General features: G+C 43.9%; 1 protein-coding gene across 1 annotated transcript in view; it reads left to right on the plus strand.

Annotated features, from left to right (window-relative positions):
- Positions 1–25,896, plus strand: part of LOC126336562 (uncharacterized) — a 203,649-nt gene that overhangs the window by 40,142 nt on the left and 137,611 nt on the right. Inside the window, exon 2 of the mRNA XM_050000411.1 lies at positions 22,889–23,053. Within this exon, the coding sequence (XP_049856368.1) occupies positions 22,889–23,053 (165 nt within the window). The remainder of the gene's footprint in view (positions 1–22,888; positions 23,054–25,896) is intronic.

A 25,896-nucleotide genomic window follows, 5' to 3' on the forward strand; every position in this document is an offset into this window, starting at 1 on the left:
AGGTCGATGGTCTTAATGTACTGGGTGATCAGTGTGTATAGAGATACAAAGGCTTACAATTCCGACAGTATTCAATACAACACTATTCCGTCTATCTCGTGTCCTGACTACTGTGAAAGTCTGTAAATGTTATGAAATGGCAAACACACAAAATGGGCTCTGTGCATCCATGTCTGATCCTAAGTACACCCGCCGCTGGAGCTCCGGAGGGGGGATGCTTGCTTATCGTTGGCAACGGCGTAAACGTTCGAGGCAGTGCCCCCATACCGCGGTGGCGGCTGTAGGAAACGCGGCGGCGGCGGCGGCGCGTATTGTTAACTGCGGCCGTTTGGATGGCGGCCGATACCACAAAACCATGAATGTTCATGTGTGTGAAATCTAATGGGACGTAACTGCTAACGTCATCAGTCCCTAAGCTTACACACTACTTAACCTAAATTATCCTAAGGACAAACACACACACCAATGCCCGAAGGAGGATTCGAACCTCCGCCGGGACCAAAACCATGAATGACCTGCCCATTTTTCCAGTCGTTTGATACACTTGTTCTCCTCAACACGAGACCAGTTACAACACCAATGTAGTAAAATGTAAGCTTTCGCCACCGCAAATGTCACACTTATTAAAACCTTCCGAGGTATAAAATTTTACCAGTTAATTAAATAACGTAGTCGTCCAGCTGGAGGACGTATTAGTCAGTTTCGGTGTGGTAATGCATTTGTCCGGAGCGTAGCCTTATACGGAAGTGAATCGTGGACTTTAAGCTTCGGTCAAGAAGAGAATAGAAGCTTGTGATGTGTGGTGCTACAGAATACTGAAGGTTAGATGGGTACGTCGCATAACTAATGGGGGAGGATACTGAATAGAACTTGGGAGGAAAGAAATCTGAGGCATAACTTTATTAAAACAAGGGATCGCTTGATAGGACATATTCTGAGCCATCAAGGAATTGTCAGTTTAGTATTGGGGCGGTGTGTGAGAGAGTAAAAATTGCAGAACCAGGCTATAAGAGGACTACAGTTAACAACTTTAAATGGATGTAGGTCACAGTAATTACTTTGAGATGAAGAGGCTTGCGCAGGATGGAATAGTGTTTAAAGTTGCAGTAAACTACGGATGTTGACAAAATATCGATGTATCGATAAATCTATATTTTCTTCCACGAAATACCGATAAAACAGGATGTTCATAAATGAATATCGGGGTTTTTAACGCTTCATAATATTCATAACATTAAACTTACAGTTATAAATGATAGTTCAAATAAAAGAGCAACTCAGTGGTGTTTGGCACCAGTGAGCATCCGCAGCGCGCAATGTTCCCACCACAATTGGTTGAACTTCACTGTACCCAAGCGCTGGCTAGGCCGCAAGCGGCCCAGTGACAGGGTTTGATTTGCATGGCCTCCACGTTCACCCGACCTAACACCATGCGATTTTTTTTTCCCCGTGGGACTTCATCAAGGATCGTGTGTACGTGCCTACGCTGCCAGCAGACCTCCCTGAATTAAGAAACCGGACTGAAGGAGCTGTTGCTACAATCACTGAAGCCACACTCATCAACGTTTGGGAAGGTTCAAAATGGTTCAAATGGCTCTGAGAACTATGGAACTTAACTTCAGAGGTCATCAGTCCCCTAGAACTTAGAACTACTTAAAACTAACTAACCTAAGGACATCACATAATCCAAGCCCTAGACAGGATTCGAACCTGCGACCGTAGCGCGTTTGGGAAGAATTCGGCTATAGGCTTGATGTGTACCGTGTGACAAATGGTGCTCACATTGAACATTTATAAGATTCTTGGCAAAACCGTCTTTCATTTGACACATCATTTATAACTCTAAGTTTAACGTTATAAATATTATAAAGCGTTGAAACCCCGATATTCATGTATAAAAACCCCGTATATTGTTGATATCTTTCACACCGATTTATCTATATAGCAACGTCGAGAGGCGATATTTTTTATTTTATATTATATTTCTTGCAAATTTTCGGTAAATATTTGAAACTGTTCTATCCAACTGTAATAGAACTTAATTGCCCTTTCACTGCGTGAAAGAATCTTACTGCTTTTTGAGCTTTTATCACGTCCAATCTTCCTGCTTGACTGTATGAAGCAAGTATAGGTGGCTCAAAGAAGAAGTCCGATCGCACTAGGGAGAGGGGTGGGGGGGTGAATCGCAAAACAAGAATTTCGATGTGAAGAAATAACACATCGCCATTCTTCAAAAACAGTTGCTGAAAACGATGAACAAAAATCTAAATGACAAGATTGGTCTTTGCGGTCGGCGGTGGCATGTGGGGGGAAATGCTGACGTAATCGGCGCTCGGCGCTACCAACAGAAACTACAACGTTTAACTTCGCACTACAAGTGCTAGTTCCCTAGCTTTTACAGAAATGAAAAGAAAACGGGGAAATAGATATGAAGTGTTCCGGACAACCCCGATATGTGATGAAACCAATTTACGGACCAATTGGATACAAGCAGTTACCGTTTTTAACAAAGTGGTTATCGCGTAATGTGACGGTGCATCGATTTCCTTCCAGTTCTTGCTCTAAGGGGGATAGCTAGTTAATGTACAGAATATCTAATAATACATCAATATTTGAATATACAGCTCTAAAACCGGTAGTATATTTACAATGTGCAGCCGGTATTTTTATAGGCCGGTACGTCGATCTTTTCCCGTCGATATATCGACGTACCGACGCTTCTTTCGATACACTGAGGGCCAATATTGATATACTGCGCAGCTGATAATTTTATAGGTAGGTACGTCGATCCGTCAAGATATCTGTATTTCGATACTTTTTCTGTATTCTGAAGACCGATATTGATTTTTTTTAAAATATATCGGATTCCCGATATGTTTAAAAACATCAACAGTCCTACACCAAACCAGTCTTCGGACTGAAGACCACAACAACAACTTCCTTGTTTACCATGGTTCGGTTTAAGGAGGTGTTGGAACAATTTAATCAGATTTTTCCTGCCGATATTGCTGAGATAATTAAACTGCCTCACGACTGCGTACTTAAAATGGAATGACGAGTTTTACGGATGGACGGATGGCATGTTAACGGGAAGCCCCTAAAGCTCGTGATAGCAAATTTATTTATGGAAAAATAGAAACTGCCAATAAAAAAAGCGAATATATAGTTGGGTTACTGAGATGATCCGTTTGCGTTGTGCAGACGTGGCGGAGAGGAACTAGCTCACTTTTATCAAGATCTCAATGAGATTAATTCGAGATGTTATAAAAACGTTAGCGAGGAATATCTGTGTACCGGAGCTACTCGAAGCGAAACTGTAATATCGCACCAATGCGTTCCTGAATAATGGGTATTGGCCGGCTGACATAAAAAGAGCGTTAAGACAGCGATGAAAAAATCATAGTGATGTCTGCAAAATACAAGGTTTCCCTGCCATTCATTAGAATATTTCTAACAGCACAGGAAATATATTGACAGTACAGAATATAGCTGTAAGCTACGAAGTCACCCCTAAGATACAGGAACACCTAAAGTCGGACAAGGATGCTCGCAACCCCTCAACAAGCAGGAATTTACAGGATACCGTTGAGTTGGGAGAGGAGCGTGTGAAAAACGGCTAGAATAACACAAGGGCAGCTGCAGAAGGCAGAAACAGACAGATGAACCGTTGCGGAACGCGCCTTGAAGTCAGCAGATCACCGTGATGGATCTGAAGCACTAAGGTAGACGAAGTAAAGGAATTCTGCTACCTTGGAAGCAAAATAATACATGGCGAGCGAGACAAGGAGCACACAAAGACCAGACTAACACAGACACAAATGGTGCCAATGGCTCTGAGCACTATGGGACTTAACATCTATGGTCATCAGTCCCCTAGAACTTAGAACTACTTAAACCTAACTACCCTAAGGACATCACACAACACCCAGTCATCACGAGGCAGAGAAAATCCCTGACCCCGCCGGGAATCGAACCGGGAACCCGGGAGCGGGAAGCGAGAACGCTACCGCACGACCACGAGCTGCGGACTAACACAGACACAGAGACCTTTTACGGGCAAGAGAAGTCTGCTAGTATCAATCGAACGTCGTTCTAATCTGAGAAAGAAATTTGTGAGAATGTACCTTTGGAAACGATCATTTTATGACACAGAATCGTGGAGTCTATGAAAAACGGATCAGAAAAAAATCGAAGTGTTTCAGATGTGGTGCTGTTTGAGGAATGTTAATAATCTGGTAGACTGGTTCGAGAAGGAAAGCGGAGATCGGCCGCTTTATAGGTGAAGAAAGGAACATACGCAAAATGTTGACAAGAAGAAGGCTCCGGGTAATGGTAATTGTGTTAAGACCTTAGGGAATTATGTCATATGGAATAATGTTTTGGGGTAACTCATCTTTAAGAAATAAAATCATGTTTGCTCAATAACGGCTGTAAGAATAATACACTACGTGATCAAAACTATTCGGACATCTGGCTGAAAGTGACTTACATATTCGTGGCGCCCTCCATCGATAATGCTGGAATTCAATATGGTGTTGGCCCACCCTTAGCCTTGATAACAGCTTCCACTCTCGCAGGCATACATTCAGTGAGGTGCTGGAAGGCTTCTTGGGGAATGCCAGCCCATTCTTCACGGAGTGCTGCACTGAGGAGAGGTATCCATTTCGGTCGGTGAGGCCTGGCACGAAATCGGCGTTCCAAAACATCCCAAATGTGTTCTATAGGATTCAGGTCAGGGCTCTGTACAGGCCAGTCCATTACAGGGATGTTATTGTCGTGTAACCATTCCGATACAGGCCGTGCATTATCAACAGCTGCTCGATCGTGTTGAAAAATGCAGTAGCATCCCCGAATTGCTTTGTACCAGTGGGAAGCAAGAAGGTGCTTAAAACATCAATGTTGGCCTGTGCTCTGATGGTACCACGCTAAACAACAAAGAGTGCAAGCTCCCTCCATGAAAAACACGACCACAGCATAACATCGCTGCCTCCGGATTTTATTGTTGCCACTACACGCGCTGGCAGACGACTTTCACCGGGCATTCGCCATACCCACACCCTGCCGTCGGATTGCCACATTGTGTACCGTGATTTGTCATTCCACACGACGTTTCTCCACTGCTCAGTCGTCCAATATTTACGCTCCTTAAACCAAGCGAGGAGTCGTTTGGCATTTACCGGCGTTGTTCAAATGTTCAAATGTGTGTGAAATCTTATAAGGTCATCAGTCCCTAAGCTTTCACACTACTTAACCTAAGTTATCCTAAGGAAAAACACCCGCACCCATGCCCGAGGGAGGACTCGAACCGTGATGTGTGGGTTGTAAGCAGCCACTCGACCATGAAATCCCAGTTTTCTCACCTCCCTCCTAACTGTCATAGAAATTGCAGAGGGTCTTGATGCAGTTTGGAATTCCTGTGTGATGGTCTGGATAGACGTTTACCTATAACAAATGGTTCAAATGGCTCTGAGCACTATGGGACTTAACTTCTGAGGTCATCAGTCCCCTAGAACTTAGAACTACTTAAACCTAACTAACATCCATGCGCGAGGCAGGAATCGAACCTGCGACCGTAGCGGTCGCGCGGTTCCAGACTGTAGTTCCCAGAACCGCTCGGCTACCCCGGCCGGCCTACCTATAACACATTACGGCCTCTTCAACTGTCGGCGGTCTCTGTCAGTCAACAGACGAGGCTGGCCTGTACGCTTTTGTGCTGTACGTGTCCCTTCACGTTTCCACTTCACTATCACATCGGGAATAGTGGACATAGGGATGTTTAGGGAGTGTGGAAATCTCGCGTACAGACGTATGATACAAGTGACACCCAATCACGTGACCACGTTCGAAGTCCGTGATTTCCGCGGAGCGCCCCATTTTGCTCTCTCACGATGTCTAATGACTACTGAGGTCGCTGATACGGAGTACGTGGCAGTAGGTGGCATCATAATGCACCTAACATGAAAAACGTATGTTTTTGGGATGTCCGAATACTTTTGATCTCATAGTGTGTATAGTGCTCACCCACGATCATCTTGTTGACATCTGTTTAATAAGTTGGACCTTCTGACTACCAGTTCACAGTATATTTATTCCCTTATGAAGTTTATTGTAAAAAGTATACTACAGTTCAAAAGGAACAATGATGTACGTAATTACAATACCAGAAGTAAAAACGACATGCGATGTGAATGAAAAATGGCTCATTCCACATCATTACGATTTATCGTGCAAAATGATGCATTTGACATGAAAGTAAGTAATTAACCCCACATAAAGGTTGTCTTAAGTACAAAAATTGGTGCACAATGTTGTAGCAAAATTGTTTGATCACCTCCCCATTGACTGACAGATATCTAAGTAAAATTTGAAAACAAACTGAAAAAGTTTCTCCTTGATAACTCTCTCTGTTCTGCAGAAGAATTTCTGTTATAGTAATTTGTGAACAGTGGTGGATAGGAATTACTAACTCCGGTCTATATATTTTTAAAAAAACTTACAAATGTTCAGAATTTAGCCATATTTCCAAATCAATTTGCGATGTGAATGAAAAATGATTCGTTCCACATCATTACGAAACTAAGTGCCTTCCATGGCACTAGAGGGAGCTACACAGGATAAAAACTGCAGAGGAAGACAGAGGTTAAAGTACTCCAAACAAATAATTGAGGACGTAGGCAGCAAATATTACTCTGAGGTGAGGAGATTGGCACAAGAAAGGAACTCGTAGCGTGTCACATAGAACCAATCAGAAGACGAAAACCTGAAAAAAAGGCTCAGGTAATGGCAGACACAAGCGAATACTATGAAACACTATACAAAGCGACCAAGAGATTACTAAAACGCCCCAGTAATTTCAATCTGGAAGCGGAGGGTGTAAGACTAAATGTATCTACGTTCGGTGCTGAATATGATGTGTACTAGTCTTTCACCATTGGGTGATAGCTGTAGAAGACCACAGCAAGCGAACAACAGCCAATTGCGTTCGCGTTTTCAAAACGTGTGACGTCACGCCTCTGCAGGGCACCACACGGAAACGGAATTTTACTTCAGTCAGTAGCGAGCTACGATGTCATCCTAAAAAACGTACAACGCCTGCCAACTTGACAATTTCTTCCGCAGAAGGGGATGAAAGGCTGGGTTTCAACAAAATTTCATCCGGTCGCGGTGCAATATCCCAGAATATTGTAAAAACTGTAATACCACTACGCCACACAGCCCGCTAGTCGATTTTGGGACACTCTTCTGCCAAGACGAGTACTAGCAAGCAAGAGATTGGTGGCCGGCAGACGGCGTGCTGGAGATGAATCACACGGGTCACACAGTGTCAGGGCAGGCAGGCAGGCTGGCTGGCTGCAAGTGCAGTCGGCCGGCGGAGGCAGCCGTGAGAGGACGGACGCAGCCGGCACTTGGGCCCAGCCAGCGCCGGCTGACCTGTGACCACTCCAACTGGCAGAGGTAACGCGCCAGCTGCCGCGCCGACGGCGGAAGCGCTTCGGCCCGTCAACACTTCTCGTCTCCTACTGCTACCACTACACAGCTACTCAACCTACCGACACCGGCCGGCATCTTTAACTCTTGACGTGATGACGTTGTGGCGTAGGACATCGCAAGTGTAGGAACGGAGACAGCACAGAACATTTGCAATATTTCAAAAAATGGTTCAAATGGCTCTGAGCACTATGGGACTTAACATCTGTGGTCATCAGTCCCCTAGAACTTAGAACTACTTAAACCTAACTAACCTAAGGACATCACACGCATCCATGCCCGAGTCAGCATTCGAACCTGCGACCGTAGCGGTCACGCGGTTTCAGACTGAAGCGCCAAGAACCGCACGGTCACACCGGCCGGCTGCAATGTTTCATTTGCATGTGTGTTAATATTTGCTGATCTGATGCGTCACCCGAGATCTAGGTTAAGATGCAAAATGATAGTGCGGTTGTGGTTTGGTGGGGCCAGCGTACATTACGCCATAAGAATTATTCAATCGTTTTCGCGCCTATTTCATGCGCACTGGATATCGACGAGCGTTTCATATCCGCTATTTTACGAGGCGTCTTTTTTAAGAAAGTATCGTTTTGAAATTAAAAAAAGACGTGCTAAGACATGTCAATAATTTCATTTTTATATGAAAGCCTGTACCTTAATCTACGCACTGACGCCGTTACAGTCTGATTCTTCCTTGTTTACGTTGTGTACTGAGTGTTTAAGATGCCCCCGATAATCATGAGTCCAGCCGAGTGTGAAGTACCGGCTGATATATGATTTCTTAGTGCTAAAGGCCTAAAAGCGATCGATATTCATCGTGAGATCTGTGCAGTTTACGGAGAAAACATTTTCAGTGATGGAATGGTAAGAAAGTGCGTGAGAGCATTTAAAGATAGCCGCACAAATGTCCTTGATGAACAACGGAGTGGGCGTCCTTCGGTCGTTAATGAAAGTTTGGTGCAGGAAGTGGACAATAAGGTGAGAGAAAACAGACGCTTTACGATTTCCTCCTTGCGGGATGACTTTCCTAATGTTTCTCGTATTTTGTATGGCATTGTGACCGAGCAGTTGAATTACCTAAATTTCTGCGCACGTTGGGTACCGAAAATGTTGACGTATGTGCACAAAATCAAACGTTTAGACAGTGCATTGACGTTCCTTGAGCGGTACCACAACGACGCTGGTGATTTCTTAAGCCAAACTGTTACGGGCGATGAAACATGGGTGGCCTACGTCATACCAGAATCAAAGCAACAGTCCATGGAAGTTGAGCAAGGGCATCGTTTTGCTGCAAGATAATGCCCGTCCGCATGTGGGGAATCAGACCAAAGATCTCATCACATCTTTTCGATGGGAAACTCTAGATCTTCCTCCGTACAGCCCCGATCTTGCGCCCAGTCACTACCATCTGTTCCCGCACTTGAAGAAACACCTGGGCTGTCAGCGTTTTCAAGACGATGACGGAGTCAAAACCGTGGTGATGCAGTGGTTAACAAGTCAGGCGGCAGACTTCTATGAGGAGGGTATTCAAAAACTGGTACAACGCTATGACAAGTGCCTCAATATTGACGGAAATTATGTAGAAAAGTAGATTAAGGTACAGGCTTTCGTATAAAAATAAAATTATTGAGATACCTTAGCACGTCTTTTTTTAATTTCAAAACGGTACTTACTTAAAAAACACGCCTCGTATGTTATGGCTCAAAGCAGACCTGTGGTATCGGTAGTTTAATGCTGTTCCGTTACTATAGTAAGCAGGTAAGTGTAGAAAGTGCTGCACGTGTAACTTGGGACAGGTGCTGAGAGCGAATGAACGGGTACTACCTATTTCTGCGCTCGTTCCATCGCTCGTTCGAAATACCAAAATACAATATGTGTATTGTACAGACCGTTCTGAGGAGAAAATATTGCATCAGCATTTCTTCTACACTCCTGGAAATTGAAATAAGAACACCGTGAATTCATTGTCCCAGGAAGGGGAAATTTTATTGACACATTCCTGGGGTCAGATACACCACATGATCACACTGACAGAACCACAGGCACATAGACACAGGCAACAGAGCATCCACAATGTCGGCACTAGTACAGTGTATATCCACATTTCGCAGCAATGCAGGCTGCTATTCTCCCATGGAGACGATCGTAGAGATGCTGGATGTAGTCCTGTGGAACGGCTTGCCATGCCATTTCCACCTGGCGCCTCAGTAGGACCAGCGTTCGTGCTGGACGTGCAGACCACGTGAGACGACGCTTCATCCAGTCCCAAACATGCTCAATGGGGGACAGATCCGGAGATCTTGCTGGCCAGGGTAGTTGACTTACACCTTCTAGAGCACGTTGGGTGGCACGGGATACATGCGGACGTGCATTGTCCTGTTGGAACAGCAAGTTCCCTTGCCGGTCTAGGAATGGTAGAACGATGGGTTCGATGACGGTTTGGATGTACCGTGCACTATTCAGTGTCCCCTCGACGATCACCAGAGGTGAACGGCCAGTGTAGGAGATCGCTCCCCACACCATGATGCCGGGTGTTGGCCCTGTGTGCCTCGGTCGTATGCAGTCCTGATTGTGGCGCTCACCTGCACGGCGCCAAACACGCATACGACCATCATTGGCACCAAGGCAGAAGCGACTCTCATCGCTGAAGACGACACGTCTCCATTCGTCCCTCGATTCACGCCTGTCGCGACACCACTGGAGGCGGGCTGCACGATGTTGGGGCGTGAGCGGAAGACAGCCTAACGATGTGCGGCACCGTAGCCCAGCTTCATGGAGACGGTTGCGAATGGTCCTCGCCGATACCCCAGGAGCAACAGTGTCCCTCATTTGCTGGGAAGTGGCGGTGCGGTCCCCTACGGCACTGCGTAGGATCCTACGGTCTTGGTGTGCATCCGTGCGTCGCTGCGGTCCGGTCCCAGGTCGACGGGCACGTGCACTTTCCGCCGACCACTGGCGACAACATCGATGTACTGTGGAGACCTCACGCCCCACGTGTTGAGCAATTCGGCGGTACGTCCACCCGGCCTCCCGCATGCCCACTATACGCCCTCGCTCAAAGTCCGTCAACTGCACATCCGGTTCACGTCCACGCTGTCGCGGCATGCTACCAGTGTTAAAGACTGCGATGGAGCTCCGTATGGCACGGCAAACTGGCTGACACTGACAGCGGCGGTGCACAATGTGTTCTTTTTTCCATTTCCAGGAGAGTATTTACCAATAATGCAAACATGCCTGCGTCTACACTGACGTACGTATTCCTCAAGCCGCCATATGGTACATGGCGGAGGATACAAGCTGTTAGCCATTCCTCTTCCTGTTCTACGGCGAATGGAGCGAAGGAAAAACGAAAATCTATATGCTTCTCTACGAGCTCTGATGCCTCTTATCTTGTCTTCAATACCTACATTTACATCTACATTACTACTCAGCAATTCACAATTAAGCGCCTGGAAGTAGGGTCATCGAACTAATTCAAGCTACTTTTCTACCATTTCGGGAAATTAGTCTTTGTTCTAGCATCCTGTACGTTGGGCAGTTCCTGCCAGTGGTATTACATGGTTTTCTTCCCCTTTTTGTGCATGGAATGCAGGTTGCGTTCTTATTGCAATTTTTTCTTGTGTGGTCCTCTGCCCCACACCTGGAGCAGGCCAGCTTCCTATCACAGTGTTTATGGACATGGTCCAGATCGCCACAGTTGTGGCAACGGGGGACTACTAAATGATCTCTGACATTGATTGCATGAACTAATTCAAGCTACATTTCTACCTTTCCACTCTCGAACAGCTCGCGCGAGAATGGAATCCATAAATCTTTCCCTGCTAGCTCTGATTATTCTTATTTTATTACAATGATCATTTCTCCCTATGTAGATGGGCGTCAACAAAATATTTTCACAGTCGGATGTGAAAGTCAGTGATTGAAATTTCTGTCTTATTAGCTTTAGTAGGAATTACGAGTAAAATTTTTAGACGTTCCCATATCAGCAATAATATTATCTAAACCTGCACAATTATTAGGTACCTTGTCAGTGAACACACGCTTCTCAGTTTTATTCAATGAAAAATATTTACATATTTTACCGTTCCTCAGTTTCATTTTTGTAAGCACTTCGCTATCAGCAAGATCTAACCACTTAATATTATTTGTGGTTGAATGCCAAGGACCCCAATAAATTTGAGGAGAGGGATTGTACCTCTGTGCTTCTTCATTAATAACAACCAAAAAATCACTAACAGCAACAGCCAATTCATGTAATGAATTTTCATGTCAGTCACTCATTACTTCTTTTTTATCCTTAATGTTTGATAAACCTATCACCGTTCTGTTTAATATCACTTTTAAATGATCCTGTTTGTTAATTAAGCTGAGTGGATTTCTTATTAATATTAGTCCACATTTTCAAACGTATATCCTAAAATTTTGTAACAATTCTGCTCGGTACTACACGATCATAAAACCTGTAGTAATTCATCCGAGCAACCAGGCCATGGTATGGACTCATTAAACCATGGGAAAGGCCACTCAGCATAGTTATTACCATTACCAGCACACACGTGCAACCTAATATAGAATGTAATAGCAACTATAAGAGCCTTCGTTGTAATGACTGCCACCCCCAACTCTCGTATGATATCCGTGACACTCTCTATACCCTTTCCCCTATTTTGCGATAGTACAGAACAGGCTACCATTCTTTGAACTCTACCCTACGGTAACCCTATTGATACGGAGCCCACACCGAGCAGCAGTACTCCAGAAGAGGGACGACAAGCGTGGTGTACGCACTATCAAAGTAGACCTATTGACGTTTCTAAGTGTTATGACAATAAACCGCAGTGTTTGGTTAGCTTTTTCTACAATATTATTTATGTGATTGCTCCAATTTAAGTTATTCGTAATTGTAATCCCTAAGTATTTAGTTGAATTTATAGCCTTTAGATTTGTGTGATTTATCCTTTTAATACTCATGTGGACGACTTCACAGTTTTCATTATTTAGAGTTAATTGATATTTGTAGTACCACACAGACATCAAGCGTTAATCATTTTGCAATTGATTTTTATCATCTGATTTCTTTACAAGACGGTAAATGACGGCATCATCGGCAAACAATCGAAGAGGGCTGCTAAGGTCGTCTCCTAAGTCGTTTATACAGATTAAGGACAACAGAGCGCCTGTAACACTTCCCTGGGGAACGCCAGATATCTCTTCTGTTTGACTCAACGATTTTCCGCCAATTAGTACAAACTGTGACCTTTCTGACACGAAACCATGAATGAAGTCGCACATCTGAGACGAAATTGCTAGGCACACAGTTTGGTTGGAAGTTCCTTGGGAGGAACGCTGTGAAAAACCTTCTGAAAATCTAGAAATATATTATCAACTTGAGGTCCTCTGTCGATACTACTCAGTAATTTTGAAAATAAAGACTTAGTTGTGTTTCACAAGTAACGATATTTTCTGAATCCGTGCTGTCTATCAATAAATCGTTTTCTTCGAGGTGATTCATAATTTTAGATCACAGTATACGTTTCAGTATCCTACAGCAAATTGATGTCAGTGATAGGGGCCTGTAATTCAGAAGATTACTCCGATTTACCTTGTTGGGTGCCGGTGTGACCTTTGCAATTTTCCATTCCTTGGGTACGGTTATCCCGTCAAACAAGCAATTGAATTTGATTGCTAAGCATGGCACTATTTATCAGCATACTCAGAAAGGGACCTAGCTGGTCTATAAACTGGACCAGAGGACTTGCCCTCTTTAAATGACTTAAGATGCATCGCTGCACCAAGGATATCTACTTCTAAGTTACTCGTGTGGGTGGTTTTTCGTGATTATAACTCTAGAACGTTTGCATTGTCTTCTTCAGTGAAGGAATTTCGAGAAATCGTGTTTAGTAACTCCACTTTAGTGGCACTTTCACCGATAATATTATCGCTGCTATCGCACAGTCAAGGTGCTGATTGTGTCTTACCGCTGGTGCACTACATATACAATATGGATTTTCTGCCAGATTTCGAGACAGAGTTTCGTTGTGGAAACTATTAAAATCATCTCTCATTGAAATCAGCGCTAAATTTCGAGCTTCAGTCATTAAGCGAGACGAACATTGGGTGTAGGAGAATCGTTCTACGTCTGGCGCAAATGAGAATTGTCTAAACTGTCTTAGTAATGCTTCGAGAAAAGAATGTCTTCACGCCTCCAGAGATGGCCATTTGTGTTTACGGACTATTTCCATAATAGTCTTTCTGGATCGAACGTTGTTGTTGTTGCGGTCTTCAGTCCTGAGACTGGTTTGATGCAGCTTTGCATGCTACTCTATCCCGTGCAAGCTTCTTCATGTCTCAGTAACTACTGCAGCATACATTCTTCTGAATCTGCTTAATGTATTCATCTCTTGGTCTCCCTCTACGATTTTTGCCCTCCACGCTTCCCTCCAGTAGCAAATTGGTGATCCCTTGATGCCTGAGAACATGTCCTACCAACCGATCCCTTCTTCTAGTCAAGTTGTGCCACATACTCCTCTTCTCCCCAATTCTATTCAATACCTCCCCATTAGTTATGTCATCTACCCATCTAATCTTCAGCATTCTTCTGTAGCACCACATTTCGAAAGCTTCTATTCTCTTCTTGTCCAAACTATTTATCGTCCATATTTCACTTCCATACATGGCTACACTCCATACAAATACTTTCAGAAACGACTTCCTGACACTTAACTCAATACTCAATGTTAACAAATTCTTCTTCTTCAGAAACGCTTTCCTTGACAGTGCCAGTCTGCATGTCACATCCTCTCTACTTCGACCATCATCAGTTACTTTGCTCCCCAAACAGCAAAACTCCTTTACTACTTTAAGTGTCTCATTTCCTAATCTAATTCCCTCAGCACCACCCAATTTAATTCGACTACATTCCATTATCCTTGTTTTGCTTTTGTTGATGTTCGTCTTATAGCCTCCTTTCAAGACACTGTCCATTCCGTTCAACTGCTCTTCCAAGTCCTTTGCTGTCTCTGACAGAATTACAGTGTCATCGGCAAACATCAAAGTTTTTATTTCTTCTCCATGGATTTTAATATCTACTCCGAATTTTTTCCTTTACTGCTTGCTCAATATACAGATTGAATAACATCGGGGAGAGGCTACAACCCTGTCTCACTCCCTTCCCAACCACTGCTTCCCTTTCATGTCCCTCGACTCTTATAACTGCCATCTGGTTTCTGTACAAATTGTAAATAGCCTTTCGCTCCCTGTATTTTCCCCCTGCCACCTTCAGAATTTGAAAAAGAGTATTCCAGTCAACGTTGTCAAAAGCTTTCTCTAAGTCTACAAATGCGAGAAACGTAGGTTTTCCTTTCCTTAATCTTTCTTCTAAGATAAGTCGTCGGGTCAGTATTGCCTCACGTGTTCCAACATTTCTACAGAATCCAAACTGATCTTCCCCGAGGTCAGCTTCTACCAGTTTTTCCATTCGTCTGTATAGAATTCGCGTTCGTATTTTGCAGCTGTGACTTATTAAACTGATAGTTCGGTAATTTTCACATCTGTCAACACATGCTTTCTTTGGGATTGGAATTATTATATTCTTCTTGAAGTCTGAGGGAATTTCGCCTGTTTCATACATCTTGTTCACCAGATGGTAGAGTCTTGTCAGGAATGGCTCTCCCAAGGCCGTCAGTAGTTCCAATGGAATGTTGTCTACTCCCGGGGCCTTGTTTCGACTTAGGTCTTTCAGTGCTCTGTCAAACTCTTCACGCAGTCTCATATCTCCCTTTTCATCTTCATCTACCTCCTGTTCCATTTCCACAATATTGTCCTCAAGAAAATCGCCCCTGTATAGACCCTCTATATACTCCTTCCACCTTTCTGCTTTCCCTTCTTTGCTGAGAACTGGGTTTCCATCTGAGCTCTTGATATTGATGCAGGTGGTTCTCTTTTCTCCAAAGGTCTCTTTAATTTTCCTGTAGGCAGTACCTATCTTACCCCTCGTGAGATAAGCCTCTACATCCTTACATTTGTCCTCTAGCCATCCCTGCTTAGCCATTTTGCACTTCCTGTAGATCTCATTTTTGAGACGTTTCTGTTCCTTTTTGCCTGCTTCACTTGCTGCATTCTTATATGTTCTCCTTTCATCAATTAAATTCAGTATCTCTTCTGTTACGCAAGGATTTCTACTAGCCCTCGTCTTTTTACCTACTTGATCCTCTGCTGCCTTCATTATTTCATTCCTCAAAGCTACCCATTCTTCTTCTACTGTATTTCTTTCTCCCATTCCTGTCAATTGTTTCCCTATGCTCCCCCTGAAACTGTACAACCTCTGGTTCTTTCAGTTTATCCAGCTCCCATCTCTTTAAATTCCCACCTTTTTGCAGTTTCTTCAGTTTTAATCTACAGTTCATAACCAATAGATTGTGGTCAGGGTCCACATTTGCCCCTGGAAATGTCTTACAATTTAAAATCTGGTTCCTAAATCTCTGGCGTACCATTATATAATCTATCTGAAACCTTTTAGTATCTCCAGGGTTCTTCCATGTATACAACCTTCTTCCATGGTTCTTGAACCAAGTGTTAGCTATGATTAAGTTATGCTCTGTGCAAAATTCTACCAGGCGGCTTCCTCTTTCATTTCTTAGCCCCAATCCATATTCACCTACTACGTTTCCTTCTCTTCCTTTTCCTACTACAGAATTCCAGTCACCCATGACTATGAAATTTTCGTCTCCCTTTACTACCTGAATATTTTCTTTTATCTCATCATACATTTCATCAATTTCCTCATCATCTGCAGAGCTTGTTGTCATAATAACTTGTACTACTGTAGTAGGCGTGGGCTTCGTGTCTATCTTGGCCACAATAATGCGTTCACTACGCTGTTTGTAGTAGCTTACCCGCACTCCTATTTATTCAGATAAAAAAAATCAACCAGCACGCCATTGGAACACTTAACTCTCTTTCTTTGATCTGACCTGGCGGGGTTTCCAAACACTCAGAAATGGTCGCACAAGTTCGCAGTTTCTGTTCTAGACGAACTGTGCTTTCCTAGGATTATCTCAGTAAAAACCGCCCCGGTAGCGTAGCGGCAGCGTTACCGCTTACCACACAGGAGGCCTGGGTTCGATCCCCAGCAGGGGTGTGGGTCGGCAAGTCGCCGATGTGGCTTCAATCTTGCAATGCGGGGGGCGAACTCTCCCGAATGGGGTCTCCGTGCCAGCAGTGCCATACGCTCATTTCCATTTTTTCAGGCGGTTTACTTGAACATGCTGACTGATCCTAGTGACCGGTTGCCGATCGTGTAGTCAAGCGATATCGGTTTCCCGGCGAATATGTTCAATATACGGCTCTCGCGTCTGCCACCGAATCTCATTTCGTAGATACAAGATTTCCTCTTTTTTGAAATGATAAACGGTTATGGAACCTATATATCAATCTGCCTCAGGAGTAATACTAATATTTTTGGTTTTCAAATAAAACTTTTTCTGAAAACGAGTTTGGTATGAACTTCTGTGGCTTCTGAAATACTGGTGTCATCTTTAAATGATATTGTTTCTGATGAAATGAGTTAACTTACAGAAACACATTACAAAACGATTATGAACAGATCGGAGAATAAATATTGGCCAATGTATTAATTCCTTATTGAAACTTTAACTGTTGTCATGTATTTGTTCCTGGTAAATGTTATATTTTCCCTGTAACCAAACTTATTCATCCGAATTTTTAGAAAAAACATTTTTGATTTTGTCAGTAAAAAAATTCCCATTAAAAAGATATATATTTGACTAAAACATGGGTATGTCATTCGAAATAATTAAAGAAAAACAACGCTACAAATTCCACGCAAAAGCTTATTATTTGTCCCAGCTTCTAACATGAAAATGCATGGAGGTTTACGACTTTCCCACCATTTGCACAAAGGCTCAGTTTACAGCAGCCTCTCTTGAGTGGCTTCCTCCACCCACTTTCCGCCAACTGGCCTTCCTCACGGTGAACTTCTGGCTGGCCCAGGTAATATGCTTCGCGAACCGGCACTCTTCTAACTGACCCTAAGTGGAAGGTGGACACAGCCACGATCAGAAGTCCTGCAGGTACGATCGACTGAGCGCTGCTTCCCAGAATCACTCACACAGCCCGGTCGGTGCCCTCAGTATTTGTGGCCCCCGTTTACCTCTCTCCCTGTTCTCCATCACCTCCACTACGGCCGTCGGCTACGCTTACATCTCATCTACATATATACTTCGCTAGCCACCAAGCGGTGTGTGGCGGGCACTATTCGCGCCAAAGTCATATTCCCCCCCCCCCCCCCCCCCCCCCCCCCCACCGTTCCACTCGGGGATCGCGCGAGGGATAAACGACTATCTGAACGCCTCAGTGCGAGCTCTAATGTACCTTATCTTTGAATGGTGATCGTTGCGTGATTTGAAAGTTGGTGGTAATAATACATGCTCTACATCCACGGCGAAGATCGTATTTTGGAATTTAATCAGGAAACCCTTCACTTTAGCGCGTCTTCTATCTGCAAGTGTGTCCCACTTCAAACTTTCTATGAGATTTGTAATGCTCTCGCGATCGCTATATGTACCAGTCACGAATCTTGCCGCTCTTCTTTGGACCTTCTCAATCTCTTGAATCAGACCCAACTGGTAAGGGACTCGTACAGACGAACAATACTCTGAGACGAACTAAGGTATTGTAAGCTATTTCCTCATTGAAGGACTGCATCGCTTCACGATTCTACCAATAAACCGCAATCTAGAGTTCACCTTACCCGTTATTTGTGTAATCTGATCGTTCCATTTGAGATCATTTCGAATAGTCACACTCAGATACTTCACGGATGTTACCACTTGCAAAGACGGAGCATTTATTTTGTAGTCGTACATTACTGGGGATTTTCGTTTTCTTATAAGCAGTAGGTTACACTTACTAATAATGAGAGATAACTGCCAGTCATTCCACCACGCATTTATTTTCTGCAAATCCTCATTGATTTGTTCTCAACTTTCGTGTGATACTATTTTCCTGTAGACTACAGCATCATCGTCAAACAGACCAATGCCGCTGTATATACCATCAACCAGGTCGTTTATGTAAATTGTAAAAAGCAGCGGACCTATTACGTTGCCCTGGGGCATACCTGATGTTACGCTCCTTTCTGTTGAAGTCTCCACATTCAGGACGACATACTGCTCTCTGTTTGTTAGAAAACTTTTTACCCAACGGGATAAGTCATCGGATAGACCGTAAGCCCGCACTTTTAGGAGCAAGCGACAGTGCGGAACAGAGTCGAACGCCTTGCGAAAGTCGAGGAATATGGCACCAACGTGGGAGCCGGAATCTAGAGCCTGTTGTATATCACGCACAAAGAGGGCCAGCTGTGTCTAGCATGACCGCTGTTTCCTAAAACTGTGCTGGTTTTTGCAGATGAGCTTCTCAGAGTCTAGAAAGGTCATTATGTTCCATGATTCTACAACAAATCGATGAAGTTCTCTATGGATTATACATACAGATATAAGAACATACTGCCCACAATTTCCTACTGTAAAAAAGTCATAAACCACACATACCAAATGTAGTACTGGGGAGCACTAAGATCTTGACCTGAAATATTTGACTGATGACGTTGTAAAGTGAGAGAGTGTTGTGCCGGCTCTCAAGCACTGACTATTTGTAACGCCTAAATAGTGGTATGATCCTCGATTAAAACATGATCTTTGAGCAGAAATTGAGGAGAAGGTGAGCAGAGAGACAGGGAGGAGGTGATGGACAGAGAGAGATGGATGGGAGAGAGATCGACAAAGATGGGGAGAGGACGAGATGGACAGAGCAAGGAGGAGAAGGAGATAGGTCCTATATCCAACTCCCATACATATTAGGAACGTGTGCTTTCTCTTTTCTTTCTTTCCCATTTAACCATACTGAGACACAGGACTATGCGAGGTCGGGAACAGCTGGTCTCTGGAATAAATTTTGTTGTAATCACATATTCCGTTCGCTTTACAATTTGCATAAACAGTAGTGTAGTTGGTTCATTCTTATTAAATTTTAAATCACTGTGCTATCTGGCAACATTTAAATGGACAGTATGTAGCTCAAAATGATTCAAATGGCTCTAAGCACTATCAGTTCCCTAGACTTAGAAGTACTTAAACCTAACTAACCTAAGGACATCACACACAAACATGCCCGAGGCAGGATTCGAACCTGCAACTGCAGCATCAGCACGGTTCCGGACTGAAGCACCTAGAACCGCTCGGCCACACGCCCGGCTCAGTATGTAGCCATAGTAACAAACATTCCATACATATGTAGACTGACTCACCCCAAACCATATCGATAAAATCGCTCGGTTGATCTACGGAACGTGCAACTAATCTACTAGCGTGATACGGTTTTCATGGTGACTATCTTTGTGTTTTATGAAGTTCTGCACTGATTAGCACTACAGTAGTGGAAATCAGTACAAAAACAGCGTTCCACGAAAGCAACAGTACAATGAGTGAATCACACGTGTAACGAATTTTCTTCGCAAGTAGTAGATACATATAAACCATAAACAATCATAACAGAATTACAAAGTTTCTTTCATAGCACGAGTAACAAAATAAGGCGTTAGCATTTCTTGGATGGAAACTGGTGTAGAGGCATTTACTGTCTGACCAACTTCTGTTGTTCCTAATTACCTCAGAAATTATTTTCGGGGTTGATTTTTTAGGATTTGTAGTTGTTTCAGTGAAGTTGTCACTCATTCTTTTCGTACCGCTCTTTTCAGCTTACATACGGCCTCAAATTGCTTTTCAATGCGATAAAAGCGCCTTGCAAGTATTCCACAAATGTTTTCCTCGGGGTTCAAATCCTGACTACGTGCAGGCCAGGGCAAATCAGATATCTCTATCTTCAAACCACTTTTCGGTTCCAGCGGAATCATACACTGATGCATTATCTTTTTGAAACATTAGACTTTCGTCCCCTAGGTCTTCACACACACTAATCAAGCATCTTAGTATACATATCGGTGTTCACTGTATAGTTCGGTCAAGCAATGCGTCATTTACGTTGAGCGCAGAAGTCTGCTCAAATCGTAACGCTTCCATCACCGAAATATCTCTTCATTCTTCTCTGCTGTTTTTTCTCAGATCATGCCTATAATAATGAAATACATCCTGCCAATCTCAATTTAACTTCCTCTCATCAGTGAAAATCACTTTATCCCATTCTGAAGTCCATAACATATATTTTTCAACAAACTCCAATCTACCCAGTTTATGTTTGGGTGTTAATGCTGATTTCTGCAATCGTTTCGTGAATGCAACATGTTTGTCATGTGACGAAATTTGTTGTAGACGCATGGCAGTTACTGGCAACCGTAAATCCTCAACAAGTTGAAAACAGTAACGGTTCCTGGCTTTGTGCGGAAGTAACCCTTCCTATGCCTTAAATAATGTTCTATTTTGCCCATATTTTCCGTTCTGTCTTCATCGAGAGCAAAATCTAACAAAATTATCAGTCGCTGTATTTGAATGGTTTGGCTTCTTGGCAGTTTGACGACTAGAGAGTCCCATTTCTCTGTATTCACCGATTTTTGCTTTTTCATCACGTGATAACTTTTCCGCGTTCCTTTGCCACAAACGTGGTTTATGTACACAACATTCACCGTCCCTAATGGTGTCTGTTCCCTGTCTACAATAGAGGAAAGTACACACACACTGACACCACACAGAGCTGACTGCCTTTATACCGAGTTCACCACCTACCACCTGAAATGCTTCGTTGCTGTCTTGTTACACTACAGGCCATTAAAATTGCTACACCACGAAGATGATGTGCCACATACGCGAAATTTAACCGACAGGAAGAAGATGCTGTGATATGATTAGCTTTTCAGAGCATTCACACAAGGTTGGCGACGGTGGCGCCACCTACAACGTGCTGACATGAGAAAAGTTTCCAACCGATTTCTCATGCACAAACAGAAGTTGATCGGCGTTGCCTAGTGAAATGTTCTTGTGATGCCTCGTGTAAGGAGGAGAAATGCGTACCATCACGTTTCCGACTTTGCTAAAAGTCGGATTGTAGCCTATCGTGATTGCGGTTTATCGTATCGCGACATTGCTGCTCGCGTTGGTCGAGATCCAATGACCGTTAGCAGAATATGGAATCGGTGGGTTCCGGAGGGTAATACGGAACGCCGTGCTGGATCCCAACGGCTTTGTATCACTAGCAGTCGAGATGACACGCATCTTATCCGCATGGCTGTAACGGATCGTGCAGCCACGTCTCGATCCCTGAGTCAACAGATGGGGACGTTTGCAAGACAACAACCATCTGCACGAACAGTTGGACGACGTTTGCAGCAGCATGGACTATCACCTCGGAGACCATGGCTGCGGTTACCCTTGACGCTGTATCACGGACAAGAGCGCCTGCGATGGTGTACTCAACGGCGAGAGTGGGTGCACGAATGGCAAAACGTCATTTTTTTCGGATGAATCCAGGTTCTGTTTACAGCATCACGATGGTCGCATCCGTGTTTGGCGACATCGCGGTGAACGCTCATCGCGGCATTCGTCATCGCCGTACTGGCGTATCATCCGGTGTGATGTTATGGGTTGCCATTGTTTACACGTCTTTGTCACCTCTTGTTCGTGTTGACGGCACTTTGAAAAGTGGACGTTACATTTCAGATTTGTTACGACCCGTGGTTCTACTCTTCATTTGATCCCTGCGAAACACTACATTTCCGCAGGATAACGCACGACCGCATGTTGCAGGTCCTGTACGGGCCTTTCTGGATACGGAAAATGTTCGACTGCTGCCCTGGGCAGCACATTCTCCAGATCTCTCACCAATTGAAAACGTCTGGTCAATGGTGGCAGAGCAACTGGCTCGTCACAATACGCTAGTCACTACTCTTGATAAACAGCGGTATCGTGTCGAAGCTGCATGGGCAGCTGTACCTGTACGCGCCATCCAAGCTCCTCCCAGGCGTATCAAGGCCGTTATTACGGCCAGAGGTAGTTGTTCTGGGTACTGATTTCTCAGGATCTATACACCCAAATTGCGTGAAAATGTAATCGCATGTCAGTTCTAGTATAATATATTTGTCCAATGAATACCCATTTATCATCAGTATTCTTCTTGGTGTAGCAATTTTAATGGCGAGTAGTGTATATGCTGCACTACTCACATCAAATCGGATACCATTTGACTATATTTGTCGATATAGTGAATTTTGTACTATTGCATACACGTTGTGTACAACTATTCCAACAAATAATGTTAATTTTTCTGCAAAATCCATGCCTTTACACTGAAATCTACTAATTTACACTCTGCACACTACACTGCTATATGCTACTGTATATACTAACGTCACACCCGTCACCGTATGTTGCAGAAGAGAAGCGGCTACGCTGCTACCACTGCTCGTCAGACCACTACCACCACAACTGCGATGACCCATTCAACAGCACCGGCATCGAGACCGTCGACTGCATGGAGCAGCTGCGCCGTAGGACAGACCCACGGGAGATTCCCGTCTGCAAGAAGATCAAACAGCGCAGTGAGTACCTCTGTACACCTCTGCAAGGCATCTAAACACGCACTGGACTCCACAGCTCAAGCCCGTCAATCTCGTGTTCGAGGAAGTACAGCTGAGTGCAGCGAAAAGGGAACGTTCGTACATCTTATAGTGCTGAAAAGTGTCAGCTTTCTATGAAATCTCCAAGGCATGTTTCTTCCTTCATTAATTAGCATTTTTTCTTATTCTTTAGCGGTACAGTACATAGAGGATACAAGCCTCCTTAAGAATTTCATTCATAGGATGGATATATAAGTTTGTAAATATTGTCGCAATTTTTTGAACTATTAAAATCATCTACAAAAAACCTCTGGTACCAGCATTCTTGAAAGGAGGATATAAGATGAACATCAACAAAAGCAAATCGAGGATAATGTAATGTAGTCGAATTAAATAGGGTGATGCTGCGGGAATTAGATTAGGAAATGAGACGCTTAAGGTAGTAAAGGATTTTTGCCATTTGGGGAGCAAAATAACTGATGATGGCAGAAGTAGAGAGGTTATAAAATGTAGACTGGCAATGGCAAGGAAAGAGTTTCTGAAGAAGAGAAATTTGTTAACATCGAGTATAGATTTAAGTGTCAGGAAGTCATTTCTGAAAGTATTTGTATGGAGTGTAGCCATGTATGGAAGTGAAACATGGACGATAAATAGTTTGGACAAGAAGAGAATAGAAACTTTCGAAATGTGGTGCTACAGAAGAATGCTGAAGATTAAATGGGTAGATCACATAACTAATGAGGAAGTACTGAATAGGATTGGGGAGAAGAGAAGTTTGTGGCGCAACGTGACCAGAAGAAGGGGTCGGTTGGTAGAAACGACAGCACTACCAATCCATTGACGTTTTATACCTTGTGTACATGATACTACGTCCATCTGTATATGTGCATATCGCTATCCCATGACGTCGTCGCCTCAGTGTAAGGGATCACCAATTTAGTACTGGAGGGAAGTGTGGAGGGTAAAAATCATAAAGGGAGACCAAGAGATGAATACACTAAGCAGATTCAGAAGGATGCAGGTTGCAGTAGGTACTGGGAGATGAAGAAGCTTGCACAGGATAGAGTAGCATGGAGAGCTGCATCAAAACAGTCTCAGGACTGAAGACCACTACAACCACCCTCATTAGCTGTTAAAAGTTTCTTTATTACAAGATCACACACGACCGGTTTCGCGATTATTTAATCACATCCTCAAAGGCATACCTCCAAGAAAAATATGATAAGAATTTGAAAGTATAATAATGAAAAAAAAGCAATCCAATTAAACCAGAAAGATAGGGAAACAAATATCGTGTAGCTGATGTAACATTGGGTCTCTGAAGATACGGGGTCTACCTACGTTCGGATGGCGTTCGAATTGTCAGAACCTCTTACACTGAGGCGACGACGTCATGGGATAGCGATATGCACATATACAGATGGACGTAGTATCATGTACACAAGGTATAAAACGTCAATGGATTGGTAGTGCTGTCGTTTGTACGCAGCTGACTCATGTGGAAAGGTTTCCGACGTCGTTATGGTCGCACGACGGCATTTAATAGACATTGAACGCAGAATGATAGTTGGAGCTAGACGCGTGGGACATTCTGCTCCGAAAATCGTTTGGGGAATTCAGTATTCCGAGATCCACAGTGCCAAGCCGAGAACATCAAATTTCAAGCATTACCCTTTCACCAAAGGACAATGTAGAGGCCGACAGCCTTCACTTAACGACCGAGAGCAGTGGCATTTGCGTAGAGGTGTTAGTGGAAACAGAGAGCAACATTGGTTGAAATAACTACAGAAATCAGTTTGGGACCTACGATAAACATATCCATTAGGAGAGTGCGGCGAAACTTGGCGTTAATGGGCTATGGCAGCAAAAGAACGACGCGAGCACCTTTCATAAAAGCACGACATGGTCTGCAGCGCCTCTCCTGGGCTCGTGACCATATCGGTTGGACCCTAATCGAATGGAAATCGCAGACTGGTTAGATGAGTCACGATTTCAGTTGGTCAGAGCTGATGGTATGGTTCTAGTGTGGTGCAGCCACGTACCCAAGTTGTCAACAAGGCGCTTTTCAAGCTGGTGGCGGCTCCATAAGGATGTGGGCTGTGTCTGCATGGAATAGCTTGGGTCCTCTGGATATTCAGCTACTTGCAGACCATTTGCAGCCCTTCATGGGCGTCATGTTCCCAAACAACGACGAAATTTTTTATGGATGAGAATGCGTCCATGCCATACACCTGCAGTGTCCGCGATTGTTGTGAAGAACATTCTGGACAATTCGAGCGAATGATGTGGCTACCAATATCGCACAACCCGCATCCCATGGAAAGTTTATGGTACATAATCGAGAGGTCAGTTCGTGCACAAAATCCTGCATCGGCAACACTGTCGCAATGATGGGCGGTTATAGAGGCAGCACACACATGTGTGTGAAATCTTATGGGATTTAACTGCTAAGGTCATCAGTCCCCTAAGCGTACACACTACTTAACCTAAATTATCCTAAGGACAAACACAAACACCCATGCCCGAGGAAGGACTCGAACCTCCGCCGGGACCAGCCGCACAGTCCATGACTGCAGCGCCTCAGACCGCTAGGCTAATCCTGCGCGGCTAGACAGGCTGCATGGCTCAATATATCTGCATGGTACTCCCAACGACTTGATGAGTCCAGGCTACGTCAAACTGCTGCACTACTCCAGGCAAGATGAGTTTCGAGACGGTATTAGGAGGTATGGTATGACTTTTGCCACCTCAGTGTACACCAGGGTGATCACAGAATAAAACATCAAAAATTTCAATGGCCAGCAGGCGCAGGCAGTATATATAAC

This window comes from Schistocerca gregaria, chromosome 2 (assembly GCF_023897955.1).
Source record: "Schistocerca gregaria isolate iqSchGreg1 chromosome 2, iqSchGreg1.2, whole genome shotgun sequence".
Lineage (NCBI taxonomy): Eukaryota > Metazoa > Arthropoda > Insecta > Orthoptera > Acrididae > Schistocerca > Schistocerca gregaria.